The following is a 20332-nucleotide window of genomic DNA, read 5'->3' on the forward strand; positions in this document are numbered from 1 at the left end:
ACAAGTAAAATCTTGCATCTTTTTTTTTTTTTAAATCAACATTTTTATTGCTTTTCTTGTACTTTAATGATACTCTTATTAGTATTTTTGCTTAATAAAAATTCAGACCTGCAGAAGCATAAAAAGAGAAAAAGGTGACATGTTGGTCATCCAGTCCCCTGTAGGGGTTCTGGGGACATCTGTCCTCCTCCAGAAGAAAACCATTGTAATTTTAACATGTAAACAAACCATTCTGCAGATAGTACTACCTTTACTTTTACCTTTGTACTTAAGTAAAAAGTACCAAGCAAGATACTACAAGGAAAGACGATTTATAGTACTTTTGTAAACTTTTGTATATTACTATTGCTCTTCAATAAAGTAAAAGTAATGAAATGGAAAAAAAAATTGCAGAGCGCGCAATATTTCTTACCCGATTACTCGATTAATCGCCAGAAGAATCGATAGATTACTCGATTACTACAATAATTGATAGCTGCAGCCCTACAAGATACTTCCTCTGTTGACAAAATGACAGCACGTTTACTGTCAGTTGTATATGAATGATCTGGTGGGTCAAAGAAGTTTAGGTTCGTCCGTATGAGTCATTAAAGCGCTCCATCAGGTAGGCGCCTGCTGTGACTGGAGGGTATCTGCTGCAGGTGATCACAGCCTCATCATCCGGCTGGACAAAGAAAGCCAGAGACTGTCGTGTGCAGGAGTCTCCAGCAGGGGGCAGCAACACTCTGTGGACCTGAGGGACAGATTTTTACATTACATACATGCTTTTTTGGTGTCATTTAATGAATTCATGCTGAACTCAATCAGATTTTATTCATTTGTTTTTTATTTCCTACAGTATAAATATTATTCTCCTTTAGTTCTAGTTAAGCTGAGATTTCTATAATCCTGACATTTTTTGTACAATTACTTCTAAAAAGATGAACAACTCTTCTGGGGTCCGCACAAGTTAACAACATAATTAAATTTAAACATCAAACAGTTTTAAAAAGGGCAAAAGGAGACAAAACAAAAAAACTACAATAACCAGTTAACAAGAAAATCAACTAACAATGACTACAATAACAGCATCATGTCCCTAAATTATATCTAAACAATAGTCAGTATGGCATTTCATCCTGCTTAAAGTAATAATAACAGTAGTAGAAACATATAAAATATAATGTAACAGAGAAAATAAAGTGAAAATAAAATGATACACGACCAGGAAAGGTCTTCATTAATAATCATCAGTCCAATCTGCAGAAGTTTCTCTCAACTCACCACAGAGATAAACTGATCGTTGGTCCAGCGCTGCATCAGGTCAGCGATATTGATGAGGACCGCCCCGGGGACGACGGGAACACACATGAATTCACCTGAACGATGACGCACCTGCAGGTTAACAAGTGTCAGGTGGGTCACATACCTTTAGATTTCTTTATCAGTAACAAACGTAAAAACAGCAATAATTTGCAGTTTGGTAATCCTCCACTTTAAAGACACAGTTAACGTCACAGAATTAAGCTTGTGTTAAATGGTTAAACATGAGTTAAACTTAAGTCTTATTTATGGAGAGACGGAGAGTCGGTGGTTTTACCTGCAGACCTTCAGAGCCCTGAAACAACAGGGTGATGCTGCCGTAGTCCGAATGCTCTCCACATCGCAGCTGACCCTCCTTCACTTTCTCACTGTCTACTGGAGGGTAGTACAGAGACCGCAGTGTGGTGCCATTCTCATCAGCTACAGGAGACACAACAACTCTGTTAAAGGTTCAGTAAGTTTTATAAAAAATAACTTTTTGTTACTATATCCTGACAGCAGTGTGTGAGACATTAAAAAAACAACTTCCTCAGGCTCCTAATGGCCTAATTTCCACCACATAAGAAAGAAAACAACAAATCAGAGCCAGGAGGAGTCTCTAACGCAGGCCAAGCTTCAAACCTAAAACATCTATACTTGTCGACCCAGGAATGAGACTCAACAATCAACTATTTACTTCAGAATCACCTACAGCAGCTTTAAAACCTGGTACTTTAATATCACAAGAATTTTACGCTGGGTTCGAGATTCAACGATACACTGGGAGCTAAAGTCTATTTGGCTTTGGTATAAGAACATGAAGGAACTTTAAGGCGTTGTCTGTTTGAAGATATAGATTATTACAGTAAATAGAGGAATGTGGAGATCACAGAGGGTCTTATCTGCCTCTCAAGATGATGATTTGTTTGTTGTTTTTTGTCATTTTGTTTTTTGGGGGGTTGATTTGTTATTTCAAGTGCTGTCGTTACTTACGCAGTTGACCACATGTATACACTTGCAGTTTGAGAGTTTTTTTGCACAGAGTTCCAGACATCTCTACGGACAGTATCTCCAAAACCCTGTAACTCACACCAAAACTATCCAGATGGATAAATCTACAGACCAAGGAGAAAAAAATAGATTTTGGGGAGAACTGTCTTTTAAGAACTGTAGAAGAGAAGTAGAAGATTTTTTAAACCCATAACAGAACACTTAATCCTTCAGTTTATAAGAAAAAACTAAAAATCAGACTCACCAAATTTGGAGTTAGATGGTTTTCATTAAAACATGAGGGGTATGAAAACTTGTAATCTGAAAAGTAACTAGGAACTAAAGCTGCCAGACAAATGTAGTAGAGTAAAAAGTACAACACTTGCCTCTGTGATGTAAAAGTACAAGTACTTCAAATTAGTATTAAATTATAGTACTTGAGTAAGCGCACTTAGTTACATTCGACCACTGAATGTGTGCGAAACAGCCTGCACATACTCAAGAGACCTTAACATGAGATAAACAAAGGATGAGTCACACTAGTGTTGCCACATATCAGCTGAACACTGATTCTTTTAAATGACATGCAGCTCGAATGCAAGCCACAGTACTCCACAGTGAGAGCAGCGGGTGTGTCTGTTTGGTACATACTTCCTATTAATTGGTGAGCACTCAGGAAGAGCTCGGGGTCCAGACCCAGACTGTGGGCCAGCACCCTGAGCACCCGCAGACTCAGCTCCTTACAGCGCAGGAAGAAAGACGTCTGGATCTCCTTGAACCCCGATAAAGCACCTGACGGCCATTTCTACAGCAGAAGAGAACAGAATTAGAGTCTGACTGATACTGGATTTGTGAGACTGACATTTGAAAGTTAAAAAAAAAAAATCAGATAATTTATCATGCACTGTTCTTTTTTCCTGATAATTGGTTTAAATTAATTCAAAACAAAACTATGGACTGACTCTGGTGGACATGAAATAGGGACCCCTTTTCTAAATGTATATATATGCTGACGCTGACATATGTGTGATAAATCAATAATAATCTAATAATCAATTGGGCCAACAATAGAACAGTAGGGCAGAACCTTCTCTGCTAACATAACAGTTACAGAGTAACTTGTACTTTGACCTCCAAACTGATAACCTGCAGAATGAAGTGAGATCAATCTGTCAATATGTCATATGACCAAAAATCCCAATGCAGGAGGGACAGAAATATTCAGATCCTTTACTTAAGTAAAATTATTAATACCATACAGTTAAAATACTCCAGTACAAGTAAAAGTCCTGCATGCAAAACCTTACGTAAGTTTTAGCAGCGTAATTTACTTAATGTAGTAAAGATAAAACTTATTATTCTGCAAATAAGTCTTTGTCAGTCATTTAGGACAATGAAATTTCAGTAAATTGTTTTTATCTAGTGTAAATCTGATACTTAGTGTGTCAGTGAATGTTAAACTTATTTTTGTGATGAAATAGATAAGATTTGACAACCAGTTAAGGTATCATAAATATGTGAAATCAAAATTTCCATAGCGGTTACAGAAAATGAATGAATGAATGAATGAATGAATGAATGATGTGTAGCCAGATGTCTCAACACATGATACTGGATTTGGTGAGCTGATGCCAATACCAACATTACGGAGTTAAAAAAAAATTCCAATATCAATATATCAGCTGACAATGTTATACAGCATACAAGCTAGAGCAAGGACAATATTTTGCAGATAAATCAATAATTAAAATAATCTTTAGCTGCAGATTATTTTCATTACTGATTAATCTGCAAAATATTTTCCTGATTAATCATTTAGTCTATGAAATGTCAAAAACTTGTGAAAAATGCTCTTGACAGTTTCCCTGAGACACATAGTTTTCACTGTGCAGGACGGAGTGCTATAAAACTGTACTCACTAATCAATTAGAGCCAGACAGCCACATCAGTCAGCCAATTGGCCTGATATTGGCTTATAACAGTTATATCGGTATCGGTGTATACATTGTCTGATATGTGTTGATAATAACAAAATATTCTGCAGATTTGCTTTTAGATTTAAAGACCAGCATTTTCAAAATATTTGACTTTTTCTTTATTAAGTTTAAATCCATTAGTCGGCTGAAAAAACTGCCAACTTTTTTTGATTATCAATTAATTGTTTCTGTAATTTTCAAGCCAAAATAGCAAATATTTGCTGGTTCCAGCTTCTTAGACGTAAAGATTTGACTCCTCTGTCTGTTGTATAAAATTAACAAATCCAAACATTGACATTTAATCATTACTATGTCAGGGTGAAGTGAAGCAGTGTTGAACGCCTCCTTCAGGTCTCCAGGTCGACGCGGATTCAACCTGAAAGGCAGTTACTCACATTTTAAAAAACACTAAATTGTGCAAATAAGAAGTGTTATATTATTGTGTTGAGGTCACGATCCTACCTCTCAGTCTCCATAGACACCCAGCCATGGTTTGGACAGTTGGCAAAGGATTTTCTGCTGAAGGGTCTTTTCAGGTCATCTGGTTGGAGGAAGAATTTTTCGGATATGTCCATAACACCATCCACCTATCAAAAAAAAAGAGAGACGTATATTCCACTTTAAGCACTTTAAAGTAACTAAAAGCTATTTTTTTTTCCACTTTAGTTCATGTTTTTACCTCCTCTTGAGCGATCCCTGTGTTCTGCAAAAAAACGAAACCAACTTCTGTGAAAGCTGTCTTCAGCTTTTCGCTCAAGTTGCGCATCTGCTCGTCAGAAACATCTTTCTCGTTCAGGCTGTATGCGCCAAAGTCCACCACTGGGATGCTCATTTTAAAAACAAAAAGTGCGTTTCAAAAAAGCTGAATGTAAAGCATGAGTTTGACAGGAACGTTACAAAGGAGCCATCAGTCCTTGCCGTCCCACTCTGCTGCCATGTGACCTCTCCAGCCAATAGGAAAACAGATCGTAAAAAAACAAAATTGCGTAATAATTTATGAGTTGCTCACCTTTGGATGATGTTCACAGGTGATGTGAAGGTGTCAGTTGTCCTACAGTGATCCACATTCACTTTAATTTTACATTACAGTAACAAGTTGCGTTTGTGTCTGTGGTAGATTGGTACAGTCTGGACTCGCACCTGTGATAATGTTTGATTTAAAGAAAGAGTGGAGCATCTCCTTTGCAGGATGCGGTTTTATGGGGATTTATTATGTTGGTGCCACCAGCTGCATCCTTGAACGGTTCCCTCGCTTCATCCAAGATGCCTCTAAAATCTATGGAGCATCTGCAGGTTCTTTGATGGCCACTGTTCTTAGTGTTGGGATCCCCCTAGGTGAGTGAGTGGTGGGTCCTTTCTCGACAGACCAAACTATATTCAAAACTCTGTCATTTTAAAATACTTTTGCAATTAAAAAATGTATTTGACCAATTGAAACAATATTGAAGATGCAGTTTAAGTCACTACATTTCTTCATATAATTCGGCATAAATTGTAATATGCCAAGCAGCACTGTACTTTGATAAAACTCAATCTCAATGCCACTGTTGACATTCTTCTTTTTTTAATTACTGTTGGACTACCCTAGTTGAGTTGTCTGTCCTTCCTCCACAGACCAAATTTCTTTGAAAATGTCATTACGCTACTTTGGTAATATAGTAAATATACTGGGTTGAATAGAATAGTTTCTACGATGTCATTTAGGTTACTACATTCTACTATTTCATTAGGTATAAATCTTATGCGTCAATCAGTATTGTAATCTGAAAACAACTCCAACTGTTGACACCATAGAGATCTTTTTTTTTTTTTAATGCTGGACAACCTCCAGGTCAGTTGTGGTTTCCTTAACTATTGACCAAACTTCCTTTAGAAGTCTGACATTTTAACGCTACTCTCTGAATTAGCAAATATATGTGTTTAAATGAAACAGTATTTAAGTGATTTTTGAAGTCATTCCATTTTATCATATAATTCGGCATAGATATCATGAGCGAAGCAGTGTTGTACTTTGATAAATCTCCAATATACATATGTACTTTTTTAACAATGTTGTTGGAATGCTTTCTCTACTGGCCAAACTTTATTCAAAAAATTGTCATTTTATGCTATTTTGGTAAATAGAAAACATATTCGGCTAAATAAACAATATTTAAGATGTAATTTATGTCACCACATTTTAACACATAATTCGTCACAGATCTAATGCGCCCAAGCAGCATTGTGTTTTGATAAATCCCCGATGTCATTGCCACTGTCAACCTTATGGGGAGTATTTTTATGATTTTTTTTGGTAAGTTGTTTAACCTTAATTAGTATAATATGTCTTACAGTTACATTTCCAGGTGTTTCTTCTGTCTCTTCCATGACAAATTCATTAACCTATATCCACTTCAGAGTGGGAAAATATAAAAATGGATTTTAGATAATGTTTTACTATTGAATGGCTGGTGAATTTGACCATTTATCTGTGGTAGTGGCATTGACATTTTACCCCACCCTGATCCCCTTCAAAACCTCACTGATAGTGCTCACATTGACCTCATTGAGCTCTTCATGGGCGTGACAGAAAGTCTCTGTTGGCAGGTTGATATGTGGAAGTCTTGCTGTGGGTGTATCTTATTTGGATGGTTCTGATTTTGTGATAAAATTGTGCACAGTTAAGAGTTTTTCTTTGCTTACTGACCTTTCATCACTTTGGCACACGTGGATTTGAGCTTTAGATGCATGTTGATAGTAAAAAAGAACACTAGATAGACTAGACCTAGAATCTGTAATAGTTTTTATCTGATATCTGAGTGACTAAAAGTCTACTTTGGCAAATAATTGATAACATAATAAGAAAAAATACACACATTTTCAATCAAATAAATTAAAAGAGTTAATCTTAACTTCAAGTTCACCCCAAAATCAAAAATACATGTTGTGTCATTTATCCATCTAGACAGCTTTGGTGTGAGTTGCAGAGTTTTGCAGAAGTCGAGTCATGATTTCTGGAAAGAGACACAGCTGTTGAGTTTTTCAAATGTATTTTTTGGTGCTTTGAGCAACACAAACCAAGTACCAATAAATCCACTGGAGAAAAGCCAGACAATCCAAAATCTCCAAAATTTTGAACTCACACCAAAACTATCTAGAAAGATAAACTGTAACATTTTGTAACATAAATTGTCATCACTTCTGTTTTTAAGGCCTATACAGTCAGGATTCATGTGTGGGCTTCTAAACACGTAGAAGTTTCTGCAATTGAATGCATCATTGATATAGTTTTATTTGTAATTATAGAATCCTAATTCAGCATTTCCACAAACCATGCACTGTAATGACTGTGTTCCTCTGAGCAGAAGAATGCTGTGCTGATTTGATGCTGATGGCCAAAGAGGCGAGGAAGCACAGACTGGGGCCCCTGCACCCAGCGTACAACCTGCTGCAGATGGTGAAGGACTCTCTGGTGAGGAGCCTTCCAGAAGACGCCCACCTCCGAGCGTCTGGGAAGCTCAGCGTGTCCCTGACAAGAGTGTCTGATGGGAAGAACGTACTGGTGTCGGAGTTTGACAGCAGAGAGGAGCTCATTCAGGTATGTTTTACAATTTAGGAACTGAAGCTGACCTTGTCGTCTGAGGTTGGGAGACCTTTTTTTCACAGCAGCCATTTTGACATTAAATAATAATGTAAACAAAGGTGTTACCAATGATACTGAGTCCTCTCTCATTCAGGTCAAACAGAGGTAGGTTGCTCATGTGCATGGTGGCTCACTGGAAAGACTCTGCCACACTAAATGGAACAGGACCTTAATTAGCATCATTGTTAACACCTGTGTTTATCCTACTGTTTCATAGAAAAACACCAGAGGTGGGAAGTATTTCAATTAAATAGTCAGGAAATGAGTCTTATGAATCACTCTGCTGTCATCTGATGGGTTGTGATACAAGTGTTGCAACAGTTTTTGTAGTTTCATATCTGTGAGTAATAAAATCTTGTTCGCTGTTTTGACCACCAGTCCTTCCTCTCTGGAAATAAGGCTTAAGAATTGATTAAACCCAACAACATTTTAAAGAAAACACTTTTGTGTTTGTTTGCACAGGGAATTCATGTTTCTGTAACTAATATGCAGTAATATCCACCTTTCCCAGGCCCTTTTATGCAGCTGCTTCGTCCCTTTTTACTGTGGGGTTATTCCACCGACTTACCGCGGAGTGGTGAGTGAACCAGCAAATTGTTAAGATGTTATGATGTCCTCAAATGTCTTGTTTTGTCCACAAACCAAAGATTTTAGCTTACTGCCATAGAAGAGGACTAAAGAAACAAGAAAATGTTCACATTTGACAAGCTGAAATCAAAGAATTTTCTCTTAAAAAAATGATTAATTGATTATTCAAAATAGTTGGCGTTTGACCACAAACTAATGAATTTTTGCAGCTCTAAAAGCTTTATTTGTACAAGACTGTTGGATTGCATTCTAATATACAGGGGATTTTATGTCATTCACATGCTCCAAACTTAAACCCATGAAACTGATCTAGTTGTTGCCTGATCTGTTAATTATGGAGCTTCATGAAAACTGCATCCAGTGTCTTGGCCATTGTTCATTACTCTGAATATTTAAAAACATGTGGTCTGAATAAATTCTGGTTTTGTACCCTGCCTTCCCACTCAGCATTATGTGGACGGTGCCGTCAGTGACAACCTGCCTCGATGTCACCTGAAAAACACAGTCACGTTCTCTCCATACGCCGGTGAGAGTGATCTCTGTCCTCGAGCAACCACGCACATCTTCCACGAGGTGCGCTTCAACAACATGAGCATCCAGGTCAACTCAGAGAACGTGTACAGAGTGACCCGAACCTTCTTCCCCCCCGAGCCGGAGGTGAGACACAGAAGGTCCAGGTTACAAAGGCTATAATATTAAATTACACAGTACATGAATGAACATTAATGGAATTAACTGACTTAAAATTACATAAAAGCCAGTGGACACCAGTTTAGATTTATAATTCTGATATTGAGTACATTAAAAATCAATAATTCAATTACTCAAAAACCTTTTTTGATGTTTCCAAACCTTGTTTTTAAAGTCCTGTCTAAACCAGATGTTGAGATTAGCTCTGAAACTAGTTTCAAAATTCTTTTGATATCTTCTTTCTGCCCTCTGCTGGTCAGAAATTAGTTGCTGCAACCTCACATATAAAACACAAAATTCTCTGAGGCAAGTCTCCCATTTCTCTTAATACCAGTGGATAATGAATAGTAATAATTTCAGCTCACATCCTTGCCAAACATCTTTTGGATTTTACAGGCAATGGCTGAAATCTGTCAGAATGGCTACACAGATGCTCTCCGCTTCCTGCAAGAGAACAGTAAGGACATCCTGCCATAATTCAATATTCATGTAAAAGGTGGGGAAGATTTCTGTTTTATTCTTCTAGCCACAATTGATGAGTAATCCAGTGCTTCTTATTTCAGAAAACATCTTAATTTTAATGCTCATCGACAGATCTGATCAGCAGTGAGAGTCCCCAGAGGAGTTTGCAGATGGATTCACCCAAACCTGCTTGTTGTGAGCTGGTGAAGGAGACCACTGAGAACACACAACAGAACGGACAGAAAACACCTGAGGAAGAGGGCCGGTGGCTGGATCCACAGCTCACAGAGCACCTCCCAGTTAACATTAAGAAGGGTAACAGTAGTCATTCAAGGCAGGGTGATGTGGGAAATAAACAGCACAGATAGGACTGTGATTTAAACTGAAGAAACAATAATATACCACTAAGCCACTGGGCTAGTACATTAAATTTAATGCAGTAAAACTAAATATGTAACGTTTGTTTTCCACAGTGTTGTGTGAGGCCTGCAGAGAGACGCATGCTGCTGGGGGTCTGTTGTCCCACATGACGGAGTATCTGCCAAAGAAAATGACTTCTTACCTGCAGATGCCTCGTATTGCACCGGTGGAGTCGGCTTACTCTCTAGCTCAGAGGTACAGCAGCGTATTAGCCTGTATTCAACCTAATAATACCACATCTAAAGTACTTTTAATATGCTAGGGGTCACTTCAGTATTCTGTCCTGTGATTGTCAAAATATTTGACACTATCTATATCTGTCATCCAAACAGTTTACATCTTCATGAAAAGAGTGTTCGGTATCTTCATAAATAAAGACTTTCACTGTTCCTTTCAGACTTGTGAGCTGGATCCCAGATGTGCCAAGGGACATGAGCTGGCTCTATGGCGTAGCTGGAGACACATACAAACCAGCTTCGCAGGGCGAGGAGGAGGACTATGACAGGTAAGCAGTGTAATAATCATTTCTCCTGCCCAAATCTTCATAAATGTGGAGACTGGTGCAAGATGCCACGCTAGATCATAAATGAAAATTCATCAGATCTCTCTCAAGATATTTTACTCTTCCTAGAGCCACAAAACTGACGAACTATCCCTTTACCCTGTTCTTTCTCCAGGGAGACTCTACTGCGCCGATGCACAAGCCTGCCAGGCCTGAGCCTGTGCGATCAGACAGAAGAAGACATAAACGTCCTCCCGATGACCCCAGAAGCTACGCCCACCTCCAGTCTGCCTTTCACCTGGAACACACATACTGAGCTGGGCTACAGGTCTCTGACTCCGCCCCCTACGCCCACCTTCTGCTCCACCTCTGGGTTTGGTGAAGCCGCCACAGAGTCACCTCAAAGTGCAGGTAGAAGCTGGGGTTTGGGAAGAGCTGTGAGGTGGATCGGAAAAATTGCATCCCAGCGAACTTCAAACCACAAGACAGAGGATTAAAGGTTCTTTTCTGCATTCAAGTAAATATATTTAATATTGCGCTGAAACAGATGATGAAGTGAAAATGTTGAATAAAAGAATGCAAAGATGTACTCAATTTTGTAATACAGTAAGCAATTATAAAACTGTTCTTCACAGTGATTTTTCTTGAGGTAAGCTTACATCTATATCTTATGTCCTGCCCACTCTGCCAGCTCTCTTCCATTGAGTTCGGCAATCTTTTTGAAAATCTCAAAGTTAAAGCTTCACTAGTCCATATTTTTATATTAACAATGATCATGTTACAACCATGATTTCAGAAAAGTTGGGATGCTGTGTAAAATGTAAATAAAAACAGAATGCAATGATTTGCAAATACTCTTCAACATGTATTCAGTGGAACACAGTACAAGACATTTAATGTTTTTGATAAACCATAAATTATTAGTTTTTTAAAAAAAATATACTCTCAATCTGAATTTGATGTCTGCAACACGTTCCAAAAAAGTTTGGACAGAGGCAACAAAACACTGTCAATGTTGTGAAATGCTCAAAAATCACCTGTTTTTTAACGTTCAACATATAAATAGGTTAACTGGGGATAGTATTATGATTAGATATTAAAGGCTCAAGGATTCAGTGAGGTTCACCACTTTGTGAAAAACTGTGTGGGCAAACAGTCCAGCAGTTTAAGGACAACATTTCTCAAAACAAAACTGCAAGAAATTTAGGAATTTCATCATCTACAATCCACAGTATCACTAAAAGATTCAGAGAACCAGAGAAATCACTGCACGTTAGGGGCAGGGCAAAAAAAAAACTTTGACCCCTCAAAAAAACCCATATATTTTTTATAAAAGATACTACATGGGCTCAGGAACACTTTGGAAAACTGTCACTGCATGTACAAATGCAAGCTAAGACTCTGCCATGCAAAGAGCAAGACATATATCAACAACATGCAGAGACACTGCAGGCTTCTCTGGACCAGAGCTCATCTGAGATGAACTGACACAAAGTACAAAAGTATGTTGCAGCCTGATGAGTCAGTCTTTCGGATTGTTTTCAGAAATCATGGACGTTGTGTCCTCCAGGCTAAAGTGGAAACATCTGCGAAGGCTACGTTAACACTGAAAGGCTCGTACAGGTTTTGGATCAACATGTGCTGCCAACCAGACGACATCTTTTTCAGAGACGTCCCGCTTCTTTCAGCACGACCATGTCAAGACAAATTCTGCACGTGTTCCAACAGTAAAAAAGTTCAGGTTCTAGACTGACCTGCCTGCAGTCCACACCAGTCCCACACTCAGTAAACTCAAAAAAATAGTTGTTTTCATGTAGTTAGTTGCTTCAACAAGTCAATAGCTGAAAGGTTAAAGTGGAGAAATCCCTCTGACTGTTTGTTTTCCTGCTGGCCCCCTTCAGGCCCCTGTGCTTCTGCTGGTTAAGTCAGTTATGAAAACTGTATCACATGTCATGCAGCTTAGTATGTGAGGTGACTCCAGCTTGGTGACGTTAGAGCCTAGTAAGTTGTGCAACACCTCGCCACAGCAAACTGAGGAACTGCCCATTTCACCTCTGAGCGTAGTGGAGATGAGTCAGTGCTTTACATGTTTATGAAATCCTGAAGGGAATCCAACTGCACCAGATGAATTCTGACGGGTGATTGATTAGAGATGTGGGTTTGAGTTGATGGAAACCTCAGAGAAGATGTTTAACTGGGAGGAGGAGTGGAACATCTCGTTTGCAGGCTGTGGGTTCAGGAGTATTTACTACCTGGGAGCTTTGAGCTGTATCCTCCAGCAGGTCCCGCAGCTCGTTAGTGGAGCCTCTAAAATCTGTGGAGCCTCATCTGGATGTCTCGTGGCTGCAGCTCTGACTGTTGGGATTCCCATTGGTGAGTTTACTGTATGTGAGAGACGTGAGAGTTTTTCCAGCTGACTCAAATCGTCAGGGTCAGGGTCCTTCAAGTGTTTTTGGATAAAAACATTTCTTCTGTAAATCATCAATGTGAAAATTTTGCTGTTAGTGTTGTGTGTAATTCAATCTGCCTCTTTGTGCAATCTGCTTTTACAAGGCATCACTAATTGCATTATTATGATTATTATAATGCTATGTGTGTACTGCAATTTGTGTGCAATTATCCTGCACAATTATACATATTTACCCATACATCTGTCCACATATCCAAATATCTCCATATATCTGTGTAGGTGAAAGGTGTATATGGTGTATATGTTGTGTTGTGTAGTGTTTGTATTTCGTAATTATTTTATACATTTTATTCTTCTATTTTATCTTTATTTTATAAGTATTCTATTTGTCACTCACCCCTTTTTTCTACTTGTTCTTTTTGAGTTACTGTAGCGTGAATTTCTCCAGTGTGATCATTAAAATTTATCTTATATTATCTTATCAGCATCAACAATAGTTGTTAGTTTTCAGTTTTTCAGCCCCTTACACTACCCTTATGTAATGAAATCTGGTATTTTCTGTGAAATACTTTTAAAATAAACATAATCTGATCTAAACTTTGCAAGTAGGTCCTTTTTATGTGATGAAATTTGGTGTTTTCTACTAAATATTTTTAAAATATACTGAACCTAACCCTTGCTTTGCAAGCAGATCCATTTTATGTAATATAATCTGATATTTTTCCTCTTTTATATATTGAAAATAAACAAAACACGACCTAACTTTGTAGGTTGATAAGTTTTATGTCATGAAATCTGGTATTTACCTCTCTTATGTCTAAAATAAATTCTGACTCTGACTTTTCAAGTAAATACGTTATGTAAGTTATTTTTTTAGTGGGTCTCAGCCATTTATTAACAGTGTGACAGTAATGATGTAGTTAATGGCTAATTATTATGTTCAAGGATAAGTAAAAGCTGTGCATTATTAAAATCAAACATTACAAGATTATGAGGTTCATTTATTTATCATTTTACAACAGAGACACTGTTGTAGCTCTTACAGGTACCCACAAAAACAAAAATGTCATGGAGGGCTGAAGATGAATTTAAGAGTGATACAAATTCTAAAATAATACAAATATAATAAAATATTAATATAAAATCTAGTTTTGATATATTTCATGTTTGCTTTGTCATACAAGTTTTCATGTTCTTCCTGTAGTAATTGAGGCATTTGGTCATTCAGAAAGGTCAGAGATATGTTATCTCAGAGCAGGTGCTGTTATTGATACTCGGAGTAAACAATGTACTTGGCAGGTTCACGGACACAGAGTGCATGAAATAGTGAGGGCAAATTCCAGAGGTTACATAGAGTTTAAAGAGAGGCCTAATGAGGAAAAGCACCTGTCACTCACGGTCTCTCTGCCTTCTTCTCTCACTCACCCCTCACAAACACACACAACACTTCAACATCAAAAATACAATAAGAACACAAAGCAACAAAAAACACCATAATATAGGTATTTATCATTTGACAACATAAGAACCGTAAATCCTGAGTAGAAATGATGAGATGACTCACAGCAATAAAGCAACAACAAGTAAAGAAGTGAGATAAGAAAACAATCATCTGAAACAATAAACTAAAGTTGTTGCTGAATCTCTACAATACCCAGAATGCATTTTGCAACTTGGTTGCTGCGTGTCATCCCCTCTTGCTCTCCCTTTTTCCTGTCGTATCTTCAGCTGACTTATGTTAATAAAGGCAAAAAGCCCCCCCAAAAAAATCATCTTAAAAAAATAAAAAAAAATGTCTATTTTGTAAATCCAGGTTAAGTGATGCAAAGTTGAATCCATATGGAGATGCTTTCTCATCCAAATCAATCAATCAATAAATAAATAAATAGTACATTTGAGTGCGTCAGGACCTAGTGAGTGTAACGGATGGGGGAAACAAAAACATTGAACTGTTTACCAGCTATCTAAAATTTTACCTAAACATTAGGCTATAATGTTTTCTAGATAACTAAAAAGATAGTTAGCCTACTCCTCCCTTGAAAACAACTTTTCTGCTACTTTATCAACTGGAGCGAAAGAGAGAAAGAGATTAATCATTAAACTCAGTTGGGATGAGTGAGTCTGAGAACTTGAGTATTGAAAGTTAAAGGTCCTCAGGCGTTAAAAGTTGATAGGTCAAAGTTTAAATAAAGTTTAAAGTTTTGGAGCAAGATAATTAAATTTAATCCTGGTGAAAGTTTAAATTAAATCCTTCTTGATTTTGAGCTAGTTTAAAAGTTTAGTGGGAATCACCAAACAGCCAAAGAAAATGTAAAAAAAAAACAAACAAATGATAACTTTATTATTATTAGCTATTAATTTTCTGACACTTATTCACCTTTACTGTTGTAATTCATGACCACCTTCAGAGATTGATTTTTTTATATATATATTTTCCTCCTCAGAGCAGTTCTGTGTTGATGTATTGACCATGGCAAAAGAGGCCAGAAAACACACTCTGGGAGTTTTCCACCCGACCTTCAGCCTGCTGCGGTCAGTACGGGACTCCCTGTTGGAGAAGCTCCCGGCAGACGCTCACCTGCGGGCCTCTGGAAAGCTCTGCGTGTCCCTCACCAGACTGAAGGATGGGAAAAATGTTTTGGTGTCAGAGTTCGACAGCAGAGAGGAGCTCATTCAGGTACAGAGGGACTGAAATATTTTGGATTTCACAGCATAGTAATTAAACAAAATGCCAGGAGCTGAGGGTCCGATATCTGAAATTTTGTCCTGCCTTTTCAGGTTCTTATGTGCAGCTGCTTTTTCCCCGTTTACTGTGGTTTCATCCCACCTTCATACCGTGGAGTGGTGAGCAAATATCCTGTGCATTTTCTAAGTTAAGCTTTTCTAAACCCACTAGAAAGAAATGGTTTTACTGTGTTCTTTACTTTAAAGCCTACTTTAAATCCTATAAAATCCTAGAGGGTTTAAGTACAAAAAAAAATCAGAGTAGGGATTTAAAATTGATCTACTTCATGGTGCACAAAGAAGGGAAAAAATATGAATAGGACAAAACCCCAATATTACTACAGAACAATATTAATTACAGAACATTACATTGTCCACTTATTATATATATATTTTATAGTTAAACAAATCATTAAAAAGGTAAAAACATCTAGTGAGTATTGTTATATTCATATAACAGAAGTCAGTTTCTTGTTGTACTCTCAGCTTTACATGGATGGAGCCCTGAGCAACAACATGCCTCTGTTCGAGCACAGAAACACCATCACTATGGCCCCGTTCTCAGGCGAGAGCGACATCTGCCCCAGAGAGGGTACGTTCAACTTCTTCGAGGTGCACTATGGCAACGTCAGCATCCAGGTCAACACTGGAAATGTGCATCGTGTCTGTACGTCCTTCCTCCCTCCAAGACTTGAGGTGAGTCCCTGTCCACGTTTCTTTTACTTCAAATAGTCGTGGAAAGTAACTAAGTACATTTACTCAAGTACTGTACTTGAGATACTTTACTCATGCATTTATGCTTCTACTGCACTACATTCACAGGGAAATATTACACCACTACATTAATTTGGTACATTTAGTTTCTTTTTAAAGGTTGAATATGCAGGATTTATAAGTTGCAGGTTGTCAACACACAAGAAAGACAGTTTGTTGTTAAGTCGCCTTCTCAGGAAGTCAAATGCTGATGTTTGGGGGTTGATAAAAACGTCCCAAATAGAGAAAATTAATGAGAAAATAAGGAGCTGCCACAGGCCTCGGGTAATGATTAAGAGGTGTTATTTTTGTGCATTGCTCTTGGGAAAATCCTGCATAGTTTGCTTTTAAGATTCAGATTAATAATACAAAATATAAACAATATAAAACAAATACGATGAATTATTCTGGATAAAAATAAGACTTAATTGATCCCTTGGTGAAATTCAAAGCTGCATGGCAATAAAAAACCCTCTACTTACAACATTACAATATAGCACATAATAATGCATACATAACTATAATTCAATAATATAACACACATTATTTTTAAATGGGCCAGGACCGTCTGCATAATGAATAGTTTTACTGTTAGTCCTTAAAGTATACTGAAATTCTTTATTAGGAAAAACCTCTTGAGATGTAAATATAATAATAAAAATACAATATAATGTATATGTACAATATAAATACAGCAAGACAAAACATTTAACAAAACAAAAATAACAAGATACTTAAACAAGGGCAAATATGATTAAGACAAAGAATAAATATCAAATCATAACACAACATTAGGAGATCATATATACATCAAGCAGAGGATGACAGCGGATCATTCATTCAAATATTATAGAGAAATATTATCATAACAGTGATAGCATTACATAATTAAGTATATTTAGATTTTATTACTTTTGTACTTTCACTTAAGTAACATTTTCAATTCATTTGTAACAGATTATTCCTACACTGTTACTACTCTATGATTTTCTTCTTTTTCTTTTTCTTTTGTTCTTGACAGATGCTGGCTGAGATCTGCCACAACGGCTACTTGGATGCTCATCATTTCCTGAGAGAAAGAGGTGAGCTGTTCCATCTTCATCCTGCTCACCACTGATGAGTCTTTGATTTTTCTGCTTCACAGCACGCAGTAACAGCCAATATATAGTTAGTAGTCAAATGTCTGTGATAGATCTGCTTGGAACGCAGCGTCTTCCCCCCAGTTTGGTGATGGAGACGGACACGGTCAGAGCTTGTTGTGAGCCGGTGGCTCCAGCAGAGGAGTCAAAGAAGAGACTGAGTGGACAAAACCCTCATCAGGAGGATCACTGGTGGTTGGACCTGAAAGTCATAGAGAACCTGCCAGTTAGCTTCAGGACAGGTGAGGAGGACATGTGGGACTGATAATCAATAGGTCAAAGAAAGGGTTTATTTACTTTAACATCAAAAAAGAGTGACAGTTGAGCTAAGCTTGAGTAAGTTTTGGGTTTATTGGAATCAAACTTGTTGAAATGCACAAAGGCGGGACGCAAAAAAACAGGACAAGGAAAGAGAAGAATGAATACCCTGTCTTAATCACCATGTGCTCAAGTATGTTAGGGGTGTGGGTATTAATTTGCTTGAGATAATAAACACCACTGACATGCATTTCTTCAACATACGTGTGTGACAGCCATGAAGCAGGTGACGAGGACAGGAAAACTGCAAAATTCACTTAAACTAAAACTATGGTTAACAAGAATAGAACAAGTTTTAGACTTTATTTGTCAGGTTGAGTTTGTGTCATTTATTTTCTGTTTCAATTTATCCATTCAATTTATACAAAACAATCTAAAACTTTGCAGTGTATTCAGATGTCTGGAAAAAAAGTATTTTAAGGTTAAAATGAAAAAGTGTAATAAAAGTGTGCATTCTTGCATTAAATGAAATCAATCACAAGAAAAATACATCCCATGAAAGTGTAAAAAATACAAAATAACAATAATTACAAAATAAAAAGTAATTTTAAGATTTATTGCTTTCAGCTAAGGATTATTAGATTGATTCTGGTTGAAGATCAGTGATTTTAGTCAATTATTTCTATGATTTGAAGGGGCAGTTGACCCCAAAATCATAAATACATATTTTTCCTCTTACCTGTCATGTTGTTTATCCATTTATATTGTTTTGGTGTGAGTCTCTCTTCTTCTGTTCTCTTCAAATCTCAGCAACAAAACAATCTTGATAGCACCACACATATGAGGAAAAATAAGCATTTTTGACATTGGGGTGAACTATCCCTTTTACAGTTGATATCCATGTTTTGCGTGTGTTTGTGTGTGTGTTTTAGTGCTATGTGAAGCGTGCAGGGACAGTCATGACGACGACAAGTTGCTTCCGGTGAAAGTGGTTATGTACCTGCTGACCGTCCTAATGCTGCCCATTGAACTGACCGTCGTACTCGCCAAAAGGTAGAGGGGAATGGAAGCAAGAGCAAGAGAATAACAGTCACTTAATATTTCTGCTCAGTGAAATGAACATGGACCAACAATCACATATGGGTCTCTTCTTCTGACAGGATATTATCAGAGATCTGCAGACTGGTGACGTCTACTGCAGATCTCTGCAGGCAGAAACGGATCAGCAGAAGCCAAGATCCCAACAGGTTTGTGCCCTTAATAAAGTTTTTTTTAAAACCATTTGAGTTTATCAAAGTTTATTATGCTCATTTTTGTCTTTGTGCTCTTATCTTTGTATTGTTCAGTGCATTTCCAAAGCAGCGCTGCAGCGGCAGGTCCTCTAACTCGGACCTCAGAACCCAGACAGGAAGGGACAAAAACATTAACTGTCTGTCCTCAACACAGACCCCATATTCCAACAAAACTCACTGGGACAACAACTGTAACCTGGACCTCTTCTCCCTCACCTCTACAGGCGCAGGTCCATCCAACTTACCCTCCCACAAAACCCCCGCATGCGGGAAGATGGCTTTAAACCACAGAAGTAAATGGACTGCTCATCAACCATAAACCAGGGAGAAAAAACAGACTGTTTAGAATAGTAAATATTAACCTTTTTATGTGTTTGACCAGCAGCTTTTCCCAGAGATCATACTAATATAATAATATAAATGAGCACATTGCTGCTGAATGACCAGCAAGTTGAACCCAGTGCTTAAAATCATTCCAGAGACTTAACTTTTGGGCCTTTATCTTGGGTCAATCAACAAAAATGTCATAAGACACCACTGTAGTATTATGAGATTGTTGTTACACAAACATTTTCATAGGATGATGAATTTCAGTAGAATATCGTACACATTCTTGCAAAAATCCATTTGTATTCATGTGAAGATTTGAATGACTTTTACTTTATCTTGTGTACAAGTATGTGACTTGTCAAATACCTCCAAGTGTATGGTACCATTTTGTGTGTAGTATAACAGGGCAGTAACAAGTCCCTTTGAAGCAGTGTATGAAGTATATCAGTATACTCAAGGATGTTAATTTTAGGAATTTCTGACAGCCAAAGCTGTGGCACTCCAGACCCATGATGCTGAAATAAAGCCAGTCAAAAGTGCCTATTTAAAGCTACTACAAGGAGTTTTTCACTGGTTATGAAACAGTCTCCGAAAGTTAATGAGAGCCTCCACAAGTGGACTGGCTGTTCATAATGGCTGTGTTAATGTCTGTGTTTACAATTCACCAGCAAAAATGAATGTGAATAGTATGTTAGCCAGTTAAAAGGAAGCAGATTTTTCTTTTGATAATTTTATTTTCGCCGTTAACACTACAACTTTTGTCTATAGAGGCCTACAAAATGAACAAAGTGTGAAAGTTCCCTGTAGTAGCTTTAAAGATGGATAAAGGTCAGCTAGTTTGGTCATGAGGTAAGATGTTGTAGTTATGACCAAAATATCAAATATGATTTTTTAC

At 37.5% G+C, this 20332-nt stretch overlaps 3 protein-coding genes across 3 annotated transcripts; 2 read left to right on the top strand and 1 right to left on the bottom strand.

Moving 5' to 3' along the window:
* Positions 1-329: 329 nt before the first annotated feature.
* Positions 330-5116, bottom strand: LOC146316551 (uncharacterized). The gene is made up of 7 exons (XM_084734274.1): positions 4927-5116; positions 4710-4834; positions 4557-4623; positions 2923-3076; positions 1580-1722; positions 1264-1374; positions 330-733 (listed from the first exon to the last, which is right to left on the bottom strand). Exons 1-7 carry the CDS (start codon positions 5077-5079, stop codon positions 566-568), a joined length of 921 nt encoding a protein of 306 aa, XP_084590400.1. The 5' UTR covers positions 5080-5116; the 3' UTR covers positions 330-565.
* Positions 5117-5272: 156 nt separating this feature from the next.
* On the top strand, positions 5273-11372 carry LOC146316552 (1-acylglycerol-3-phosphate O-acyltransferase Pnpla3-like). Its single transcript, XM_084733949.1, has 9 exons — positions 5273-5582; positions 7592-7824; positions 8381-8446; positions 8905-9114; positions 9544-9604; positions 9742-9924; positions 10083-10224; positions 10427-10534; positions 10707-11372. Exons 1-9 carry the CDS (start codon positions 5396-5398, stop codon positions 11026-11028), a joined length of 1512 nt encoding a protein of 503 aa, XP_084590075.1. The 5' UTR covers positions 5273-5395; the 3' UTR covers positions 11029-11372.
* A 943-nt stretch (positions 11373-12315) lies between these two features.
* On the top strand, positions 12316-19489 carry LOC146316553 (patatin-like phospholipase domain-containing protein 2). Its single transcript, XM_084734913.1, has 9 exons — positions 12316-12904; positions 15386-15618; positions 15720-15785; positions 16152-16361; positions 17440-17500; positions 17611-17799; positions 18748-18868; positions 18976-19062; positions 19162-19489. The coding sequence occupies exons 1-9, from the start codon at positions 12700-12702 to the stop codon at positions 19424-19426; spliced, it is 1437 nt and encodes a 478-aa protein (XP_084591039.1). The 5' UTR covers positions 12316-12699; the 3' UTR covers positions 19427-19489.
* The last annotated feature ends 843 nt before the right edge of the window (positions 19490-20332 follow it).

Source organism: Lutjanus erythropterus, chromosome 13 (genome assembly GCF_056507025.1).
Source record: "Lutjanus erythropterus isolate fLutEry1 chromosome 13, fLutEry1.hap2, whole genome shotgun sequence".
NCBI classification, from domain to species: Eukaryota; Metazoa; Chordata; class Actinopteri; order Lutjaniformes; family Lutjanidae; genus Lutjanus; species Lutjanus erythropterus.